At 38.7% G+C, this 22,170-nt stretch overlaps 1 protein-coding gene across 1 annotated transcript in view; it reads right to left on the bottom strand.

Annotated features, from left to right (window-relative positions):
- LOC145786370 (protein-glutamine gamma-glutamyltransferase E-like) overlaps positions 1–22,170 on the bottom strand; it is a 40,905-nt gene that overhangs the window by 1,549 nt on the left and 17,186 nt on the right. The window contains exons 3-13 of the mRNA XM_082598014.1: positions 21,235–21,420; positions 19,678–19,938; positions 15,605–15,852; positions 13,532–13,709; positions 13,147–13,341; positions 12,852–12,991; positions 12,556–12,712; positions 11,599–11,762; positions 9,960–10,089; positions 5,265–5,428; positions 950–1,083 (exon numbers count right to left, since the gene is read on the bottom strand). Of these exons, the coding sequence (XP_082454140.1) occupies positions 950–1,083; positions 5,265–5,428; positions 9,960–10,089; positions 11,599–11,762; positions 12,556–12,712; positions 12,852–12,991; positions 13,147–13,341; positions 13,532–13,709; positions 15,605–15,852; positions 19,678–19,938; positions 21,235–21,420 (1,957 nt within the window). The remainder of the gene's footprint in view (positions 1–949; positions 1,084–5,264; positions 5,429–9,959; positions 10,090–11,598; positions 11,763–12,555; positions 12,713–12,851; positions 12,992–13,146; positions 13,342–13,531; positions 13,710–15,604; positions 15,853–19,677; positions 19,939–21,234; positions 21,421–22,170) is intronic.

Here is a 22,170-nt window from a genome sequence, read left to right as displayed (position 1 = left end):
GGAAATGAACATAAGTAAAGAATCTCCCAGAGTAGCCTATATGTAACAATAGTATGCACTTGCAGTACAGTAATAGCAAAATTTAACTTTTTTTAAATATAACACTGCAAGATTAATTATGCAACCTTTATTGGTCCAGCTTTAAAGCTGTAGAAAGAAAGTCACACATTGTGGTTGTACTTTATTTGGCCTATGTTTGGCTTAAATTTGGTTGAAAAATGAAAATTTGAAGCAAATCGTATTTTGTTGGATATTTAAAAGTTGTTATCTACATCAAAATACTGTACTCTGAAATTGATAGTAATTGTTTCTGATGCATAGTCGTATAAATGGATATTTTATTTATAAATTTGAATGATATGTTTTGAAAACTGTAAGGAATTGTGTTCTTAATTTAATCTTCTGAGTTCAAATGTTAATATCATTACTGTATATGACAATTAGTGGGTATTTCGACGTAAATGTATTATCTTATTGATGTGAAATGGTTTTATTTTCATTCTCTGCATTGAATTACTTGTATTGTGATTGTGCTTACTCATTACTTAGGAGATGTTGGCAGAAAGCATTTAAACTCTTAAAGCTATAGTCAGCTGATCACGCCTACATTTCTGTAGCTGCAGCCTACATTGTAGATGTTATCCTATAGAGAGCAATATTATAGGCTACTGTATATTTTCTTTTCATACTTTTTGAGATCTGTTGCGACGATGGTTCGGACTTTTATCTCAACATTTATTACAAAGTTCAATGTCAAGAAAAGTTGGCTTTTGGAAAATTGTTGTAAAATACATTTATATATCAGACTATTGGTGGTAGTGGGAAAGTTTTTCTTAGTTAGTCTACGATTTGTAGCAAAAAATATTTGGGCAAAATTATTTTGCACCTCCAACCACTTCCCCTGCACCTATGTACTGAAATGTATGAAAAATAAAAGCTTATCACTGACGGAACAACGAGAACTTCTGAGGAAACTCCAGACCCTTCCAAGGTGAACACTCCTTTGGTAAGGGTGACAGGCAGTGGATTTGTGATGACAAACTTCACTTCGCTGTATTCCATAAATTCGAAAGTATCCGCGCACTGTTGAAGAAATAACAACCTCAGTCGTTAGGTCGAGACTTCACGTCCAACCTCATCATTTTTCATCGTTCTTAAATATTTCAAAAAAATAGTTTAGACACTTTTTTAAACAATGTGAAATGTAAGGCTACAGTTGTATTTTATTGTTCCGGATGCAAGTGTTCGCTAATTCTAATTTTAAATTTGCATCCAGTTTTTCCAAAGTATTGTTGGAAACATTTTTAACAGGTAATGAAATAAATAATGTCAGAAGAATTACAGATACTTTGCTCCTCAAAGGGAGGCCAGATTTCCCCCACCCTCATATTTCCTTTGATTAGGCCTACTTGAAGCACAGTAACGCCATGCATTTGGTTTTTCTTGACTTTTCCTAAAATTGCCAGGCGGATCTGATGATATTAAATTTGATGCTGAAAGTTGTGTAGTTTTCTTGTAAGTTTAAGATTTTGGTGAATTTTTGCTATTTCTAGCTAACTTCCAGCAAAGCGTGAAATGGATTACATTGCGATAACAAGCCATAAGCTCATAATTGCTTCGTGCATCGATATGCGCGAGCAGAGAGAAACATCCTCTTGTTTTCCATTGTTTGGTTTGACCTCAATAACACAAAGCGCGTTATTTCTTATGCTACAAAAAAACGCCAGTGATCACAAAGTTGTTAATTAGAAACAATAATAGCAAACGTTTTTTGCGTTATCAGCTCTACGAAGAATAGCAATCCACGATCAAAATAGTATGCTATGTAGGCCACAAACTATTCAAAACAGTTGTTTCAACCAGCAAATATCCATTGACGAATAAAAAAGGTTACAATAAGAAATCTTCCCTTAGGTAATGACACGAAAAACCTAGTTTCGAAATAAACGTTCTATGGAAATACTCTCATTGACAAAACGTGCAATTGAGGAAATGTATCACTGCAAATGCTTTTAGAAGAAGCTGAAGAAATGGCGTTTTTGCAAACAGTAATTGTGAGATTCTGTATACTCAAAATTATGAGATCACGTAGCAGCTTACTCGATCACTACATGTCCCTTAGTGGCTTTATGTCGCCTACTTGTTGTTATGTCCTGCATTTTTGTTTCACGGAGCACTGTGTGTTGTTTCAAAGAGCGCAAAATAAAGATGATAATGCCTAATCTTCACTACAAAATATTTTGTAATGTAGATGAGGCATAATGCTCGGCGTCACATAAGACAAACAACAAATCAGCTTTCTTGATCATTGATTCAACATCTGAATACGTTGAGCCAATGTATAAGAGGCCGGCTATTGTGAAGACCCGCCATTTATAAACGATCCGATTATACCAAAAGTGGGATAAACTAATGGATCAAAGAATGAATAAACAATGCTGAGAAATCTAAATCTAAGTGACGAACAATACCGATGTCTTCATTTATCTTTGAAAAATGCTGCCTAAACTTATCAACAAAAAATATCGTAAATAACCGCAGGGATCCCGAAAGCAGAATTTGCTCGACTTTGGCATGAATTTAGTCAGACATCTAATAAATCCACACTTACAATAACGGCCACTCAACGGCTATAATATTCATAATCAACCTGGCTCTGGGCGGTTTGTGTAACAGTTCAGGGGAAGACACTACTTGAAATGATGCACCACACAAAAGATTTTCAATGAACACTGAGTCTAAAAAGCGATGTGGATTGTAGAGCACAGTGACTTCAAGTTTAGGACAGAAAAAGCACAAAATATCACGATAAAAACAAAGACCTTGTGGGAAATTTGCGGGAATCATAACACGATGCAAATGCCATAAACGCGTAGTTTGCATACTGCTCAAAGCGGGCCGGCAACCACAAAGGTAGACAACAAAGGCAGTTTATAACTCGATAACAGCGCAATAAACATTATAAATACGTAACCCGACAATTTTCTTTTACAAACGTTTTACGTCTAACAGTAAAGTCTATGCAACAATTTTTGTGAAGCGTTTACAAACCATGGTTATGTGAAATTATTCATCATTATTATTTTTTACTTTTCGGATGTTGTAAAACGTCATCAGAAAAAATCAAAAAAAACATTTCATTACTTCAATGTAGTAGGCCTAAGAATTATTTATAGAATTGTAGCCACGTTTTTTCAACCAAGAAGCCATTTTTCGGCAATATAAAGTTATAGAAAATAATTTGCAATCCTGCAAATGTTTGAAAAGAATCTAGGAAGTCTTCTCACAATCTGGCACAAAATGATTATGTTTATTGTATCTCTGCAATATTTTTACGACAAATTTTGAAGCTTCGTTGTAATCATTTTTATCTTTGAAGTGAAACGTTAATTTTTTTTTGGCCAGAAACATAATCGCTGCCTTGCTCTTGTATCGTTTTGTCGCCTTTACAACTGTTTTTGTCTTTCAAACAATAAGGACCCAGTCAGCAATTCAGTCCTTTTACATTGATTCAACATTTGTAAACGTTAACTTAATGTAGGTTTGCTGACTGCGGGTTTATTTCAAATTTATTTCACTATTTTTTCACTGCGGGTTTATTTCAAAACGTAGAAGCTAGTTTTAAAGTTAAAAGTTCTCTTTAGACAAAATGTTAATAGATTTTTTTACGTGTTCGTCTTCGTTTGAACCTTCTTCGCCACTCCAAGAGGTCAAGGGGCTTTGCCTTTTACCACCGTTGGGTAGCAGCGGTGACTCGGTCTAGATGTTTGAGCAGGTGTCGAGCAGCCATTGAATTGATTCGTCATCCAGTTCAAGCAGACCACGCACACCATTTGGCGCATGGTAGATGGCGCAGCTACAGATGGTGTGGTCTGCGGTTTGTTCCTCCTTGCCGCACTCACAGATCCCGCATGGAGCCATCCCCCATTTGTGCATTTTGGAGCGGAATAGTCTGACGCCAGTACGCAGGCGATTGAGCCGCACCCAGGCCTTCCTTGGCAAATGCATTCCGGTTGGGTGGTGGCTGGTGTCGGAGATGAAACTTTGGAGTCTTGAGGAGTTCTTCTTCCACTCCGAGCTCCATTCGTGGTCCTCTCAGGTAGCCGCACTGATGGATTGGTCTTCAGCGGTTTTCATCAGGACTTGTGCGGCACGTACAAATGGGTGTCTCGATTTCAGTTGCCGAGATTGCTCGCTTACGGACTCGTTGAGATTTGAATGGATCAAGTGGTTGGGGTTCGTAGCGCGGCGAGAAAGAGAGACAAGATGGCTTCTTCGCAACAAAGCTCAGCTGGTTGGATGCCTACAAGGACAGGGAGATTTTCCGATGGTGTAGGTCGCAGGCATCCTGCCTCGATACGCGAGGCGTCGTTTATGGCAGTGTTGATTTCATGGCAGTTGTGCACTGCGGCTCCAGACAGGTGCACAGTATTTTGCTGGAGTGTGAACTAAAGCGATGGTGGCAATGCGCACGGTGTCAACTCCGGCTCCCCAGCCTGAGCCGACCAGACGCCTTAGCACAGCTGTGCGTGTTGAGATCTTTTTGCGTAGGTTGGCGCCATAACTTATGTCTGTTTATGGTTTTTGCGTAGTGACTCCAAATGTTGACGGTAAGTGAGCGACCTATCCAGGACTACCCCTAGATATTTAGGGTTTGGGCGGAAGGGCAGGGTTTTTCCATTGGTGTTGATCTTGAGCTCACGCTTCGCTTCCCGGTTGTTTAAGTGAAAGGCTGTCGTCACTGTTTTGGTTTCGCTGAGCTTCAGTCATCTACGTGTTTATAATCGTCCTATTATCTTATTTATTTATTTACAGTCTTAAAGTTACGCGTAATATGTAATTTTTATATAGATTTAAAAATAACCTGCCCAGAAGTCTTTTAATACTTCCATTAATATTTATAATAATCTCAATAGTATTGCATTATCTATTATTTGTTGCAGACTATACTTTAGAAGCCACACTTGTGTGGCGAAAGCTCTAAAAACAAATTGATTTTACTGATTTAATGTGATAATAACTAAGTTAATTTGCTTTTGTTTGTTCAATCATCATCATCATTACGTTCCTTCCTCGTATTCAGGGTTGGATACAATGCGCCATTGCTCTCGACCATGAGCTGTTCCTACTGCATTTTCATAACTTAATTTTGTCCATTTAGTGATGTTTGATGTCCAAATCATTCTTGGTCTACTTGGTCTGTTTGTTTAAATTTAACCAAAAACTTATAAAAACTTCAAATAAAATTAAATTGATGAGAATACCTGGATAGTGATGCATTCAGGACTGGCCAATTGCACGTCGAAAGAATCAACATATAAGTTGTTGGTCTCTTTAGCTCGCACTACTGTCCTTGTTCTTATCACATTATTATCCGCCAGGTGAGGCCCATAATCTTGCCATGGCATCTTGAACGACTGAACATTTTCTGCAAGTGGCATGTGAGAATAAAGTTGATTAAAACTAATAACTATCGAAACTCTAAGAAAAAGAAATGGGATGCATGTGTCGGATTGGCCCATGGTACAAGAGAGGGATCCACTGATAATGTTTCAAACTGACATGTAGTCTATAAATTACATGTATAAATAAAAAGATCAACGATCTCCCAAGAATATGTAGCTTCACACAAAGTGAAAATTACATGACTAATTGACTCTTTTTATTTCTTCAAAAAAAATGCCTAAAAGACATTGTAAAGTTATTGATATTACGCAAGTTATTGATATTCTGGTGTATTTTATTTATTATTTCAGTGTAGAGCTGCAGAGCAAGGATAAACGTGTAGCGAACATGGTGAGTTCTTTGAACTCGATTAAAAGTAAGTTGCAGCTGATGTCAAGCAGGCCACAGCTTTGTAACGGGTGTAACTTCCATCACAAGCAGAACTACAACGTCAAAGCAAAGGTTTTAACACAGCTAGATAGTGCACACTGCAAGGAGCACGTTCAGAGCATATTATTAAAGTTTGAAAGACGTTTTACTGACTTTGCAACCATCAATGTTGTAGCCAGCAACGGGCTATGGGTTATCCATTAGTGCAAGTACTGATGATGGTGACATTGCTGCCAGATTCAAACCGTTTTTCAACTTGAAAGTTCCACTCTTGAAAATGAGATTCCAAATTTGATAAATGACATTGAGATGAAAGTAAGATCAACATCTTTTCAACTTGAAGATCATGTGGTGTTCTGGAAACTACTGGTAAAGATATATCTCAACCTCAGAAGATGTGCCTTTTGAACCCGACAGCTCTTTTGGATCACTTGTTTGTGCGAGTTTATTTTTTTGCACACGAATGTCATCAAATTCAAGCACAGATCAACGATGACTGATGACCACCTTGCAGCGTGTCTACTCCTTTCAACCAGCTTCTACACTCCTGACTACGAGAACCTTGCCTTTTCGTCTCAGGTCTCGCGCCAAGGCAAGAATTAATTTCCTTGTTTTTAAGCTCAGAGATCTACCTGTTTCATATCTGTTTTTTTGTACTTCTTTCGTGCGATCGGAGATAGCTGCATAACCGAGTGGTGAGTGCGATGGTTCGACGTTCGAATGGGCGCCGGTTCGACACCGCTCAAGAGCATGTGGCTGTGCCTATAGGCATGTTCCAATAAGTGTAGGTTGACATGTCAAATCATGGCTATTGCTCATGTTGATGATTGATAACGATCTTTGTGGCTTTGCGATGTTTCCGCTGATCTGGTAATCTCAGGAGGTTGGTTACTTAAAAAACTTTACAAAGGCTTAGTATAATGAGAACCTTATCTTCTCATCCCCTGATGCTTGGATTCAAGTATGGGACTCAACTTTACCTTAATTTTGTACCCTTGAATCTATGCTGACCAAAAATATCGCTTCAAAGATTTTCAATGTATAGCATTGGGAAGATCTCTTGCACCAACAACAATCTACAAACATGATTACATTCCAGCATCCTTAGTATCTAATTCCACTTGGCTAAGGTATTGGTAGAATATCTCTCACTATTCTTCGCTGTAGTCACCACAGTTGTCAGGAAAGTCATCCAAGACTCAGAAAGTGCCTTTTCACAAACGTTCGGACTCTAAGAGACTTGAACTTGCTACTCGAAAAGCTTTTCTTGTCGTTTTTTTCTCCTGCACTCACGTGTACAGTGAAACTTCGCCTTCATTTGCAAAAGAAATTCCTTGACGATCACCTAGTTTGACTCCGAAATACGTCACAACTATCAATCGCAAGGCTCTGGAACTGTCAATAATTTCAAATGCAATTTGCCAAAAAAAATAGACATGATGAAAGAAAATGGATAACATTTTCGGATTCAACATTGAAAAGTACACTGGGAACCGTCAACAATTTAGCGACCTTAAATTTGACACAGCGCAGTGGGGCAACTCGGGACAAGATTGCGTTGGTCTACAAGCTGGGAAGGAATTGCACAGCCTGCATCATGAATGCGCGGCTCGTCAGTGCTCTTCTTTTCAGAAGTTGGTATAGTTAGATCCGTTTTATCTTATCCTGTCTTCTCTAGCAAATCTGGTCTCGTTTAGAGCTGCTACATCGACGCGGAAGAGTGCAAGTTCTCCACACACCAAAGCTGTGTGATGCTCTGTTCGTTGTTGCTTTCATCTTGTTGCTTCATCTTGTTCCAAACACACAATATGAAGGGTAGCTTAGTATGTGTAGGTCGACCGTTAAGTGGGTAATCTGCCAGCGGCGGCAAGCTCGCCAGGTTGTGGTGTCCAATGTTTGCTCCAGCTTTTGTGTAGGGTCTTCCCCACGTGGGATGGGCAGCGGGAAACCTCAGATAGGTCATCTCAATCACGGAACTTGCTACCATACAGAATGACAAGGCAGTGCCTGTCAGGGATTTCCATTTTCCGTTAAAAAAATATTCCCGTTGGAGACTTTCACGAGTGTTTACTAGCCTCAGGATTTGATAGGAATATGTTTAGCTTCCACCCGGGGTTCACCTCTACACTACGTTGAGGCATCTCCACAAAGATGGAGCCTGAACAAAAGCAGCTCCTTAGATACTCAGAGGATTCGCAGAGATTTTCGTTTTTAAAAAGTTTCGTAAATGCATCCATTTAGGTATTTTCTTTAAAAAAAAAAAAAATTTAAAGTCATGTAATTTTCACTTTGTGTGGAGCGACATGTTCTTGAGAATTTGCAGATATTTTTTATTTCAACTACGGACTATTAGTTCGTCACAATTGCCATTAAAAGTTGACGATGATCATCAAAACTTGTCAAAAAACCCAAAGAAACCATAGACTGGTCATGCCACAAAGATGACAAGCAACTGATGACCCAAACTAATCAAGGAATGACGTTGAAGATTGGCTTCACAAAATTCAAACTGGAAGATTTCCCAAACATTGTAGGCTATGCAACAAAATATTCGTGACCGCTTATCTTAAACAAATTAAATATATAAACAAGAAACCAGCTCTTTTATATTTAAATTAGGATGAATCAGAACTTGACAAATTTTGGCCATTAAATATTTTCACTTGATTCAACATGATAACTATATTCTGACATTTAAATCCCCAAGCAACCGAAACGGACTTCGATCTATGATGCGACATGGCCCGGAAAAGTTTGATGGTGTTGACTGTAACTGATTTATCACATTTTGGAGACATTTACGTAATCCGAAATACGAAAAATTAAAAGTCAAATCAATCCAAAAAAAGAAAAACTAGGAACAATCTAAATCAAATTTCTTTCACTGCACTGGGAAAGCCCTAAGATCGAACAGTTGGCCTCTGTCTTCAGTTAATATTTCCTTATTTTATGAGGTATTTTCTTTTAAATCATAGAGTAGTTCATGTAATTTAACTTCATGTAATTACGTAATTTTAGTTTTAGTAAAAGACTAAAGTCATGTAATTTTAGTTCGTACGGAGTTATATGTGGTTGAGAGGTTGCTGATAGTTTCACCTATTGAACCTTCGTAACACTTACAGGGTGTGTCGTGTTGGATCAGTTTGTATTCTTGCGGACCCTCATGAGGGAACACCAAACAGATGTTTGTAGGTAAATCCCCTTTTTCTTACAATTTTATTCCCAACGGTTTCACTGAAACTTTTTAAAAATTAAATTTTCTTATCTTTCACCGCCTGTGATGTCATAACGATGTCATAAAAAAAAATAATGCTGCCTGAAAAAGCAATGAAAGATGAAAAATTCTTTATTCAAGGAAAATAGTGGCCGAGTGGTTAGCGCGTTGGGCTCGCAGTCGAGAGCCTGCATGTTCGACTCCAGCCACCCGCACTTGCTGTTGTTTCTCTGGGCAAGAAACTTTACAATAATTGCCTCTACCCAGTGATCGATTTCGAGTAATGGGTAGTAACAAAATTTAAGTCATAAGTAGAGTAGACAACCGGAAACAGACATTGCAGTCGGCTGCAGCGTGGGTCAGGTGTATGTCGGAAGGCGTACACCGATGCATAGCGCTCAAGTCCGCTTTCCCGCAATGCAGGATAAATATAATAAAACAAAAAAAACAAAAAAAAATATATTTGGCAAAGTTCAAATTGCACTAAATTATCGTGTTGTAATTTGGTGTAAGTTAGTTTGAAGCACAATTTCATTATACATTTTCCTGGAATATAGAATTTCCAGTTTGCTGTGGTTGGTTGATGACAAGTGTCTCCTGAAGGAGAATAGCTATTGCTTGGTTGGCCGATCAACGACGATGTTTTTTTGTTTTTTTTTTAAAAACAAAACGACGATGGGCACCCGTATTGGTAGCCACTTTAACGTATTCCACTGCACCATAGCAGTAACGCAATCATACGTGACATATGACATCACCGATGTTTGAAACCACCTGATTGCAGCCAAACATCATGTCACGCATGATTGCGTACTGCTTTGGCGCAGTGAAATACGTTAAAGTGGCTACCATCCGTATGTGCTCAAGTACCATAAGTGACGTAACAATAAGCAAGCAATCAGAATCCTACCTTGCCCTCCTTCAATTAAAACTTCCGTTTTCACTTTTCGAAGCAGCGTCCTCCTCTGGTCATTGTGCAGCATGGTGTTTATCACTGTTGTTATGACAATTTCCTTGGCAACGTCCGTGGTGTTGGCAACCTGCGTCACACCTTAACATTCAGATGGACTCCAAAAACCAGCATACGAGTAAGTTACTAAGTGCACGAGGGGTATACTTTCTTTGTTTTATTGTAATGCACATTTGCTGCTGGTACTTTTGTTGCGTTTGCATTATCAGAAACGCTGTCTGTCGTTTTTTCAGAGGTTTGCTTCGCTCGCTATGCTTGGCATCATGGAATGAGTTTTATGTTTCAAGGGTTAGTCCAGCAACATAAATGAGGAGCATTATTAGTAAACATGATATGGGTCTAGAGCTGCTTTGAACATCGCGTTGGCTAAGTCTTAGCTAAGATGAAATCGGATTTAAATTTCCGTTTTTCTTGTTTCTTGCGGTGTTGCATTTCAAGTGTGAATAAACTTTTGTGACGGTTTTTCTTAATTTATTACAATATCCCTTCATAGAATAGCAACAGCATCATACCTTTTTCTCGTGCAGTGCAGCTACTACAACTTACCTCTCAAATGGCGTAAGTCGAGTATCCGATACGCTGACGATCACCGTTGTTTGAAAACCAATCTTATAATAATGACTAAGACGTTTTGTTCGATTGCGAGTCCCATTTTTGAATTTTCCCAACGGGCGTTATTCTTGGATTAATCGATGAAAGAAATGTTTATGCTTTATGATAAAGCCTCTTTGAAAGCTTAACCCTATTTTAATACGAGCTGTTTTTGTACGCGGAAAGCACGTCACAGACTATCTTAGCCCGTGCTAATTAATCGCTAATAAATAACGGAAGCTACGAAAATCACAGAACCAAAATATTTTACAAGATAATAGCCATGTGTATTGTGCGTATAAAAATTAAATTTTTACCCAACAAATTTATTGAAATAAATTGTTTGAGATGAAAAAACGCCAGAAAGTCGGTTTTTATTCTAATTTCCCGAAAATATCTTCAAAATTGAATTTTTGAATTATAACATAAAGTAATGCTAAACTAAACAAAAATTACTTTTGCTCATAAATATAAGTCATTTTTAGGCGTTTTTACATTTCAAAGTAATTGCACTAACATTTATATTGCACTAACATTAACATATATATAACTAGCATTGCACGAAAATGTCTAGTCACCTGAGACGAAATGCTTATATTGGGTAGGGCAGAAAGGTAGAAAAAATAACCAGATTAGGTTTAGAAAATTCGCAAAGAATAAAAACTAAAAGTCAAAAAATTTCACATTTCTAGCATATTTCTTTCTGTGAAATATTTCACCACTAGAGTGGGGCGTCCTCATAAAGCCCGTGTCGCTACAGATAGGGTTAAGACTGGCAGTTTTGCATATTTGAAGAGACGCGGTCACGGAGATTAAGAGAGTGAAGTTTGTTCTTATTGTTGAAGTGTTATTGTTTGTGAATTATTCCATTCGTTATGTGACGTTAAATGGTGAGCAGTCCTTGAAATGCGTTGCTCAAGCGAACACCCTGAGAATTGCACCAGCGCTGATACATACGAATTAATTTCTTTTGATTTTTATATCTCACCTTTACGCCAACAGTTATTGTTTGACCGTTAGTGACCTCCCCATTGGGTTTAATATCGATCGTTATTTGACCTTCGTTTTCAATGACGTTAAACTTGTCATGATAAGGGGCTTTTCGTCCAAAAGCGTAAGCTCTTTCAAATGCTGCTCGTTCTTCTGCAGATCCTGTGATAAATTCTCAATTCATTCCTGATTTCAAATTCCCTTTAGACCAGGCGTAACATGATGTGTGGTCAGCTGCTTTCATGTTACAACCAGGGCTGAGGGGTCGGAAGGATGACTCCGATTTCGGCTTGATACAAAAGCAATGAAAAATAACATTTTTGCTTGCAATCATTTTTCAAAATATGTTTCTTGTTCTTCGTATTACGCTCCAAAACTTTACCAGAAAATAAAAGTATTTGTTCTTACCAGTTTTTATGAAGTTTGCTGTTTCAATTTCGATCACAACCAGGTGAAATTACATTTTTAAAACAATGAAAAAGGTTAAAAAAAATTAAAAAATCTGGCAGCACTAAATCGGAGTCATATATTTTTTACCCGACTCCACAGCCCTGGTTTGAATAAGCTTTTTTACCAAAACAATCTCAAAAAAATCGTATTGATAGAATTTACATTCTATATGTTGCAAACATATTATGCATCATATATCTGAGCTTCCGAGGGATGACTTATAAATCATGTGTTTCTTCAAACTAGGTTGATGCAGTCAGCTAATCGGCTTTTGCAGTGACACCACAGTCCAAAAATAAAATAACTAGTGGCTGTTGGTTGGTTTATTACCACAACTTGACCGCTATTGTAAACAAAAACAGTTTAGGTCTTTTTAACCAGAGTTTTTTAGTTATAAAAGTAACTTTGTGTTTTGTAATAACCAAGACAACTGTGCTCTCAATAGAAGTCCCCGCACGAAGCATGTTTTCGTCATTATAAATAAAAAGATGATTGCGTTGCTTACTTTCAGGGAATTTGTATTCGTTCGTAACATCTTCCCGTTCATCGGAGCCAACTGCTTTCGTGCTGATGTTGCGGCCAACGTGGCGATCCTCTCGTTTCAACAAGGCAACTACCTCTCCATCGTCATCTACTTGCCACGTAACTCGGTCAGCGTTAACCTTTCAATGACGAATTTAATGCGATTGAGTTCTGAGATTAGAAAGTAAACTCATCCTGTTAAAGGAACATCATGTTCCGTCACAATGATGGATTGACCAGGATTGCTTTCAAGTGCCAACGTGCACCCATGAATCTCACCTCAGCAAAGACGAAGTTTGTGTCTGAACCAACGTAGATTTCTCCATTCTTTACCGCTGTGACGGGGGCGGGTCCGCACTGGAAGACTCCACTGCTCTCTTCCTGCGGTGTTGCATCGAGCGCTTGCCAACCGTCGTAACCTGGACAACAAACAGTCAACCTACGTACGAACGTAAGCCTACGTACGAACGTCAGCCTATGCACGAACGTCAGCCTATGCACGAACGTCAGCCTACTTTGACGGCCATGGTTTGTTATTCACTTTGTATACGATCACAAAGTGGCTATCACTTACCTTTGGGAAGGTCAGACCTCTTGAACCATCCCTCATTCCATACATGGAAGTTCCATATGGAATCCCCCGAGTCGATCAAATCGGACTCGTCGGCGTGTTCGTCAACGAACTTGTCAATAGTCATGTTGTATTCCGTGTCATGGGCGGACTGGAAGTTGGTGATGCTGCGGGCTGGAATGCCAAGCGCCCTCAGTGCTGCAGGGAGGTGAAGAAAATTCAATCGTGGTTGACAAAACGTGGCACGTCACCGGTTTTTAATACCTTTATCAATCAATATTCAAAACAAGGTTCTTGCCAAGCTGCGTTGCCTCAGAAAGTCAGTAAAATACAAGTGGTCATACACATATGATTCAATCACAATAAAATTCATGCAGCATGAATAAACCTGTGGTGAGAACCCCTGAAAAGACCCAGCACTGGCCGTACTTGACTTCACTCATAGAGTTGTTGCTCCACTGCTTCAGTATCTTCACGCTACCGTTCCACACCGTGGGTCTCACCCCGTCCGAATACTCCCCGTCCCATCTTCCGTATATCACCCCATCGTCGTCATTACTGTTTACCTGATCAGACACTAGTTACTTTATCAACTAAGATTACCCGGGCAGCAAAATTCGTCATTTTATATTGATTTAACGTCTGCAGACGTTGACATTGAATATAAAAATGACGGATATTGTTCTGGGTAAGAATACATAATTTGGGTAGAGCGAATTAAATCAAATATAGTTATTACTATCTGAACCCTTTACAAATTGTTTCACCTAACGGATCATCAGAAGGTCTTATTCAAATAGAATCTATTTTTGATTTAATTCGCTCTGCTTTGTTTTTGCTTAGCATTGAGCACTTTTTTGTAGTATTAATAGTTTTCATTGTTTTTTAATTTGGGTAGAGATGTTACTTTTTTATACCATAAGCATAAACAGACATGACTAAGCAACAACACTACATTCAACAATATGAAAACAAAAAACAATAAGCGAACGTTTTCGGCTAGTCGACCAGCGACCTTGCAATAGCATCTCGTTGTCTTGTGAGAAACCGATCGTGATATTGCGCAAGGTTGAGGTGGTCCTATAGCCTACTTGATTGCGGAGAGAAGGGTGGTGTTGAAGATAGTGCCAAAGTCTTAGCATGTTCCTTTCTCTCGCCGTTTGGTGTCAATGAATTAATAGTACGTTTCATTTACTGTGAACCGAACCTAAGCAAGCCGCCTGCTTGAAGCTGTTGACTACCTCAAATCAATAAGTAATGTATAAGATGCTTGTTTGGCATGGCCAAGCTTGATGTTGTTAGACTGGCGATGCTACAATATAACTGTTTAGCGAAATTGAAATCTTATTATTAAAAATGAAGCTGGTTAATTGTTGTTGCGTGCAAGGCAATTATACTTGGGTAGAGGTGAACAGTGTTTTGATAAAAAACAGTTTTTAGCAATAAATTTACGGAATTCGAACCAGGAACGCATGAGTGGCGTATCCGATGAGCCATGCCAAAGTATACTAAGCAAAATGGGTCTTTAAGATAAATGTGTCCGCCCCGTTAGCTCAGTGGCTAAGCACCGGAATCCGTACTAAATGAAACCTCAAGATTTAGCGGCACTGGTTCGATATTTGGGGTGTGAGTTCGAGCAAAGCATTTGAGTGAAGATGGATTTTATATCTCTTGTCTTGGCGTGCACTTGTCGTACACGTTATAACAACAGTGCCCAATCCAGTTACTAATGACGCCGACTCTTAGTAGAAAGTTTCTAAGGAGTTTCAGTAAGACATTCTTGTAATTACACAGAATAATTACCGAATAAAACCACCACCAGACGCCACTAGATGGGACAGTTGCTAATGACGTAACTGTGGTCCGTATTAACAGAGAACAGAATGTCTTGTCGAAAACTTACATCGGAGTCAAAGTGGTATCGTCCTTTGTTAAAATACTTTCAGTTATCCGAAAAAAGATCCTTACTTGTCCTAATCAACTTCATCCAACACCTTTGTAGGTTGACCCTAACAAGTACCAAATCTTTTGGAAAGCTGTGTAATATTCAAAAAATAAACTAAACGATTTGGTTTTAGCAAACGTGAACTACAGTAATTACTTTTTCTGGAGACACTTTGGCCAAGATTGGACAAGCAAGCAAAGCCAGTATTACAATAATTCTGTTTCAAGACCCTTGAAAAAATTTCAGAACAACAAAAATGTTTGCAAATTGCAGTGATTTCATGCATGTAACTAGAACATCTCATATTATTTAATTTAATGCCTGGTGAACAGTCTCATTCAATTTTCAATGTTAAAAGGGAGTAATAAAGTTAATGTCTCGTCCTCCATACGGGGGGGTCACAACATTCTGGACTCATGGTGCCATCCGGTTCCGCCGATCACTTGAACATGCAACAGAGCGTTACTGCCTGGGTTGTTTAACCACAGGAAATGAGCGCACGCTCAGGGTACTCACCATAGCAGATAACGCTCTACTGCAATAAGTTGGCATCGACCTTTTCTTAACAATCTTCACTGGATTTTTTTTCACTTTGGGGTCAGCTCGAAGCAATTTAAGCACGATATCCAAAACACCGCTCTCAAACTGCCCGAACAGCCAGTGCTTCCCTCCGATTCTGTAGTATTGACCGAAATAAATGATCCCGGTGTCGTTAAGGACGTACTCGTTCCGCTTTACTTCATCTTCCATATATACATCATCCTCTAAAGATCAACAGACGAAAAAATGTGATAAACGCAATTACACGTCATACACCCAGCACTGATTGTGTTGCCATCAGTTGAGGGTAACATACACGCGAAGCATAAGCAAAGCTTCCAAAACGGAATTTATATTTCCTTCCTCATCGTAGTGGCGTCACACAATAATCCTTTTAAAGACACCGAGAAATAATTTCCTTGTCACCGCTGCCCAAGGTTTCCTTATTGGTAACATTACAAAATTAAAAACGTTTAAAAATAAATGTTACATACTTCCAATTAACTTGTACAGTGCACCATTCGTGGTCGTGCTCGCCACACATGTATATGTAGCCTTACTGACAAGGTAACTTCTCATTCAATGGTGTGGCTGGTGCCCCCCAAATTATAAAAACTTGAAAAAACCAAGACTACTTTTCACTAAGGGTGAGGTTGTGCTTAAGAAGCATTAATATAAAGTTTCAAGTAATTCGGGTAACGTTTAGGACCACCTCCCCCTCGTCGAAAATATCACGAAAGCCATCCCAATGAAAACAGTATATTTACATGTTTTAAACAACAAATAAAGTCACTTTTTTGAATCACGACGTTAAAAACCAAGACTTTGAGGGCTTGTTATGGCGTCGCTAATTAGGTGCTTCGTTTCTATCGTTCTCCACCACTTGCAGCACATTTTGATACCGTTTTTCCATTTGTGCGGTAGACAGAAAGTCAGAGGCCAATCTTTCTGCACTATCATTAACAACACGGATGTTTTTAATGATTTACTTTCCTGCTGAGTACGATGGAATATCATCCCATTGCTCTACAGGAAAACTGAAAAAATCAGTTGGAATATTCAGCAAATTGAAAAATTTCCAGGTTGAACTGCCAACAAGAGTGAAACTTTCTGCGACAGTGGGCAAAATTGACTTCCCAAATCCAGTTCCATGTCGTTTTGAAAAAACAGTTATTTTTTTCAAAAGTGTTTAATTTGTCCACAATTTTCTTATCTTCTTCTTTTCATCATTGTGCACTTGGTTGCTGAACAGATAAAGCCCTACTAGTTCCTCAGTAAGATACCAAGTGTGATTTGACAAAGAACGAATTGCAGAGTTGGATACATCTTGATCAGAATGTTGGTTACATGCATTCCACAGTGTCAAGTCATTGTGTGGGGCATCTTCTGAAAACTGAGCAGTACACCACCAAGGCAAGTTAGTAAAAATAACGCACTCCATAAACCGATGGATTTTTTCAACTTGACGACTTGCAAATATTGCTCCTTTCCGCAACTCCGTGATAATTTTCTCCTCTAAAATGATCATTTTTAAACAATAAACAATTTTACGAATCCAACGTGCCTTATGGAGGGCACCAGGACTTTGGATGGTATATTGCGTACGTATTTCCACCATCCAGATACAAAAGCACTAGTTCCAATACTTCTTAGTGAAGGTTTGCTTTGAAGTATCTTGTTGCATAATTGATTGATCTGAGGAGATCGTTCGTCTCGTGGAGCATAACTAAAGTTAGTTGAGTCACCGGCTGTTAATGATGGAAAGTTTTCTCTAAATCTTTCGAATACCGAAATTTCAGGACTCTTTGATATTTCAATTTTTAAATCAGTCCATATGTGGCTTAATACAACTTCCCCAATGCGGTGACGACATGCACACCAAAGAAATTGCCAATTAGCCTAAGCTTTTCCTGAATGGAAATACAGTCAACAGTTAAATGCCCAGTATTTACAGAAGTTGTGTCAAAAACCATGTACTTAATACAATCCGTGCATTTCCATTGGTCCAGTAGACTACATGTTGCATCCGCAATCAACTTCCTAGTTCGGTCAGTAGCCTACTGTGCCTCGGCAAACTGGGAACACACAGCAGTTTTATGCCACCTTGTCCTGAAAAAAAACAACACATATATGAATACAGGCGTTACAGATAGCTTTATCACTGAAAAAATTAAATGCACAAGCTGCTTACAAGACACTATAGAACTGGAAGTCTATCATCAATATCATTTAGGCATATTACTAAATTACATTCATTTTCTATTTACAGCAGTAAATGAGCTGATTCATTAAAATTACCAGTGATGTACGCGCATACAAAAAATATTGACGCCGTCAGCGTAAACGCAAACGTTCGAAAAACTATACGCCGTATGCGTCAACGTAACTTGTAAAAAAAGTTGGCGGCGTCAGCGCATACACTTGCGTAAACTAATTTTGTTTGTTAGGTGCCAAACATTTACACGGTATAAACCACTCGAAACAAACAAGTTTTATTTTAAATTTCCACGAAGAAACACAAGCATCTGAAAGTGTTCATCTGACATTTTGCTGTGTTTTGGTTCCAATAAGTCTTTGCCCATTGAAAACATTCTTTCAACTGCAGCGCTGGAAGGTATTGGCGTGTTGTAGCAAAAAAAAATACATTAAAAAGTATGCGTTGACGCTATGCGCTAAAATACCGGGAAAACTTTACGGCGTAGCCTCAAGCGCAAACTATCCAAAAAAATGTGGCCGCAAGCGTTAGCGTAAACAAAAAGTCTACGCCGCATGTCTGTGGCGTAGAATTTGCGGCGTATACGTACATCTCTGAAAATTACTAACCTGTTTTCTTCAAACGGCGATGTTTTCTTTGTGAAGGTTTAGGTAAAAATTCTTCCTTTTTATTGGGTTCATTAAAATGTTCTTGTTGTAAACTTGTATCTTTTTCCAGCATACTCCAGGTTGCTTCAATGTTCACTCGTTTTTGTGCCGTATTCCGTCTTTCTGCTGCATTTTTCTCTATTTCGTTAAGATTTTTGTCAACACCAGCCATGACTGCCAATCTGTCTGTCTGCATTGATATAAGAAATTGTCTCTCCTCATCATTTCGGAGTGTTTCCTGAGCATTTTTTAAGCCAGAATGGCATCGTTTTTTCCAAAGATTCTTTGTAATTGTCAATCCTTTCTTTAGGTTTTCCTGAATCGCGTCTTTTTACTGGTATTTTCAACAAGCTTTGCATATCCTCATACAGTTTCACTATACTGTATCATTTTATTATTGGCTATAATCGGTATTCTTGCACGATTGTATATGGGGACGATATAGTGATATAGTAGGCTATATAGATATAGTGTATGACGTATAGGCTCCAATTTAGTTATTTTAATTGGGATGAGGTGGTCCTAAACATTAACTATTTTGGCTGAAACTTCATATTTTTGTTATTTGAGTGGAACCTCACCACCAAAAAAAGTAATCAGAAAAGTATTGATGTGGGGGCACCAGTCACACGTCTGACGTGCATGTCATAAATCATTCAAGGTCTTGTCAGATTGTCCAATTCTTTGGGATGTTTGTATATCGTTTGTTGTGAATGTAATTTATTTTCGTACAAAGTGTGTTAACTAAAATGATGAACAACTTCAGAAAACAAGATAATTGACGTGAATAACGAATACAGTTCAAAAAGGTGTTGTGAGAAGTACAATGTAGTAGTGTAAAGTACAATTTAAGAAAATCGTCTAATTGCCCAAGTATCTCGATTCGGATGAAATACATTTTAACCTGTTTTACCAGCCAAACTTTTAACTTCTAACCAGCCAAAATCAACGAGATGTGCAAAGCTGCAGTTGGCCGTGGAAAGAATTACCAGTAGATAGCGCTGTTTCGGCTTTTGAGCCTTTGCAGTAGCGTGCTTATCCTGACCACGCCTCTGTTACAAAAGTGTTTTGCTTTGGAAAGCAGGTAGTCCCTTTCACCGCTATTGGAGTAACCATCCGCTGAAGGAGCAAAGAATGACGTGCTATGTGGGAAAGTACGCTAATAAATACTGCTAAAAATACTTCACCTGGAGCAAAGGGATTGAACAAAACAATTATGTCAGGCTTGGTGGTCCTGTTCACCCTCGGGCCGTCCGCAAGCCGACTGGCCACCTCCACGACCACATTGTATCGGCCGATGATAGCGTCCGCGGGAATGTTAATCTGGACACTGACTTTTTTGGCCTCTTCATCGTTCTTCTGCATCATGCAGGTCCATTTGCTGCTTTGCATGGAATCCCGGACTTGCATTCTAAACTTTGTCCCATTTGCCACTGTTGGTTTCTCTCCTGAAATGCAAAAATCTTTCAGTTTAATTTCGGTAATAATTGCAGTGATGCAACACCTTCAACACAACATGTAAGATGATCTCGTCAATTAAACGTCTTTGTTGCATTGTATGCAGTAACAGGGCCGCTGATAGTGATGCAAGCCGCGCCGCGTACGCGGCCGCTTTTGACTTTTTCGCCGCGTGTGGGAGGTTGAAATGACAAAGCCGCGCCGCTTGCCGCGTAAACTTTCAAGAAATTAAACTTTCGTAAACGTAAACTTTCAACTTTTTAAGAAAATCAGTTATAAAACTTCAAGTTTAAATTGGAAACACGGATCAGTTTTTTTTCCTTTGGAAACCCTAAGCTGGAAAGCTATGCAAATGCAAATTGCAAATGGCTTGCAGTTGACGGGGTTTTGGGGCTGGCTTGTCAGGGAAGCTGTACGAATGTTTTTGGTTAATAGCCTAGCTGATAAGCTCAGCTCCCAGTTACCAGGCTATAGGGCTAGGCCTAGCGCAACTACCGCATTAGTTACTATAACAGTTAGCCCAGTGAGTTCAGGCTATAAGTTTTACTCTTGTGTGTGTAGTTCATATAGCTACTGACATTAAAATTGCATTATTGCTTACAAAAAGTGCTCAACAGTCCTGATACTGGATCCAGGAACATTCTATTTGTCTTAGTTTGTATTATGTCTTAAAACTTAGATGCATTGCTGATAAGAGAATATGATCTGGTTAGCCTAGCCAATTAGTGCACAACTATACTGATAGGTTACCAGTTATATGCCATGGGTGCTTTTTGCTACAATAGACTTTCTAAAAAAAATAACGCGTTAAAATATTTTTTTAAATTTTTGTAATTTGCGGTGTGCGGTGCGGTGCAGTGTCAAAGTTCCAGATAAATTGCGGTGTGTGGTGCGCAGATAGATGAGTCAGTTGCGGTGCGGTGTGCGGATAAAAATTTTGGGTTCGCTGCATCTCTAGCCGCTGAGAGGACAATTTGGGCCCTGCACCAATGAGATATTCGAGGCCACAAATCAAGACATTTCTAAGATAAAGATATTGTATCCAGTTAATTCGCTGTGGTTTCTCCAAGTCTCCGGGTCTCTTAGAATAATTACGGGCTCCTAAAATCACTCCTGGCCTGGGTCCTGTGGGTTTTAGTTTTGAACGCGCTTACACTGAAATATGAAAAATTAAGTTACGATAAGTTGGTTAAAGCGACATCAGGTAGGAATGATAGGCAAACAGCATGTGATGCCTCCCTTGTATGTTAAACGGAACAAATGAGCACAGAGCTGTGGCGTCTCACCAACGCTGAACTCCAACACGATGTTGTCCTTGGCCGGGATAAAAGCTCTGTTCTTGAAGTAAACATCGAGGTCGAAAGTGGCGGCTCTTCTGATTACAAGATTTTTATGGTCGTACTTTTCAGTGTTGTGGGAAATGCAGTTTTTATCCTTCATGTAGTCAATACGAAGAGTTTGCAGAGCCTCACCTAAAATAGAACATTCATTGGTAACAAAGCTTCTAATTTTTGAATTTGTTATGGTGAAGTGGTTAGCATGTGAATTGTGAAACCAAACTGCAACTTTGCAGTTTCGGCAGAGAGTTTGCTGTTTTGTACCTCACACAGGCAAGGCATAACAACACAACAGGCTTGAGCATTATAAAATATATTTTACATATTTACAAATAATTTTAACTATTGAGCGCTTTCGGCTTAACTTAAGCCCACATAAGAAATCTGAAAATATTTGCAAGAAAGCAAAGTTGAAGTTCAAACTTAGTGTTACCTGCATTTTACTACAGCAACTTAACTACAAATTTATTAACTACAAATGTATCAACTACAAATGTATCAACTACAATTGTATCAACTACAAATGTATCAACTACAAATGTATCAACTACAAATGTAGCAACTACAAATGTATCAACTACAAATGTATCAACTACAAATGTAGCAACTACAAATGTAGCAACTACAAATGTATCAACTACAAACGCATCAACTACAAATGTATCAACTACAAATGCATCAACTACAAATGTATCAACTACAAATGTATCAATTACAAATGCATCAACTACAAATGTATCAACTACAAATGTATTAACTACAACTGCATCAACTACAATTGTATCCCTAACCAGAGCAATTTGAGATTGCAAGACTTGACGTTGCAGGCGGCACCTTTGAAGTTGGTCACAATTTCACCAACTGTTGTGTAATTAATGTTCGTTT

This window comes from Aplidium turbinatum, chromosome 17 (assembly GCF_918807975.1).
Source record: "Aplidium turbinatum chromosome 17, kaAplTurb1.1, whole genome shotgun sequence".
NCBI lineage: Eukaryota > Metazoa > Chordata > Ascidiacea > Aplousobranchia > Polyclinidae > Aplidium > Aplidium turbinatum.
The sequence above is the reverse complement of the archived record's forward strand: the minus strand, read 5'-3'. Positions and strand labels throughout refer to the sequence as shown.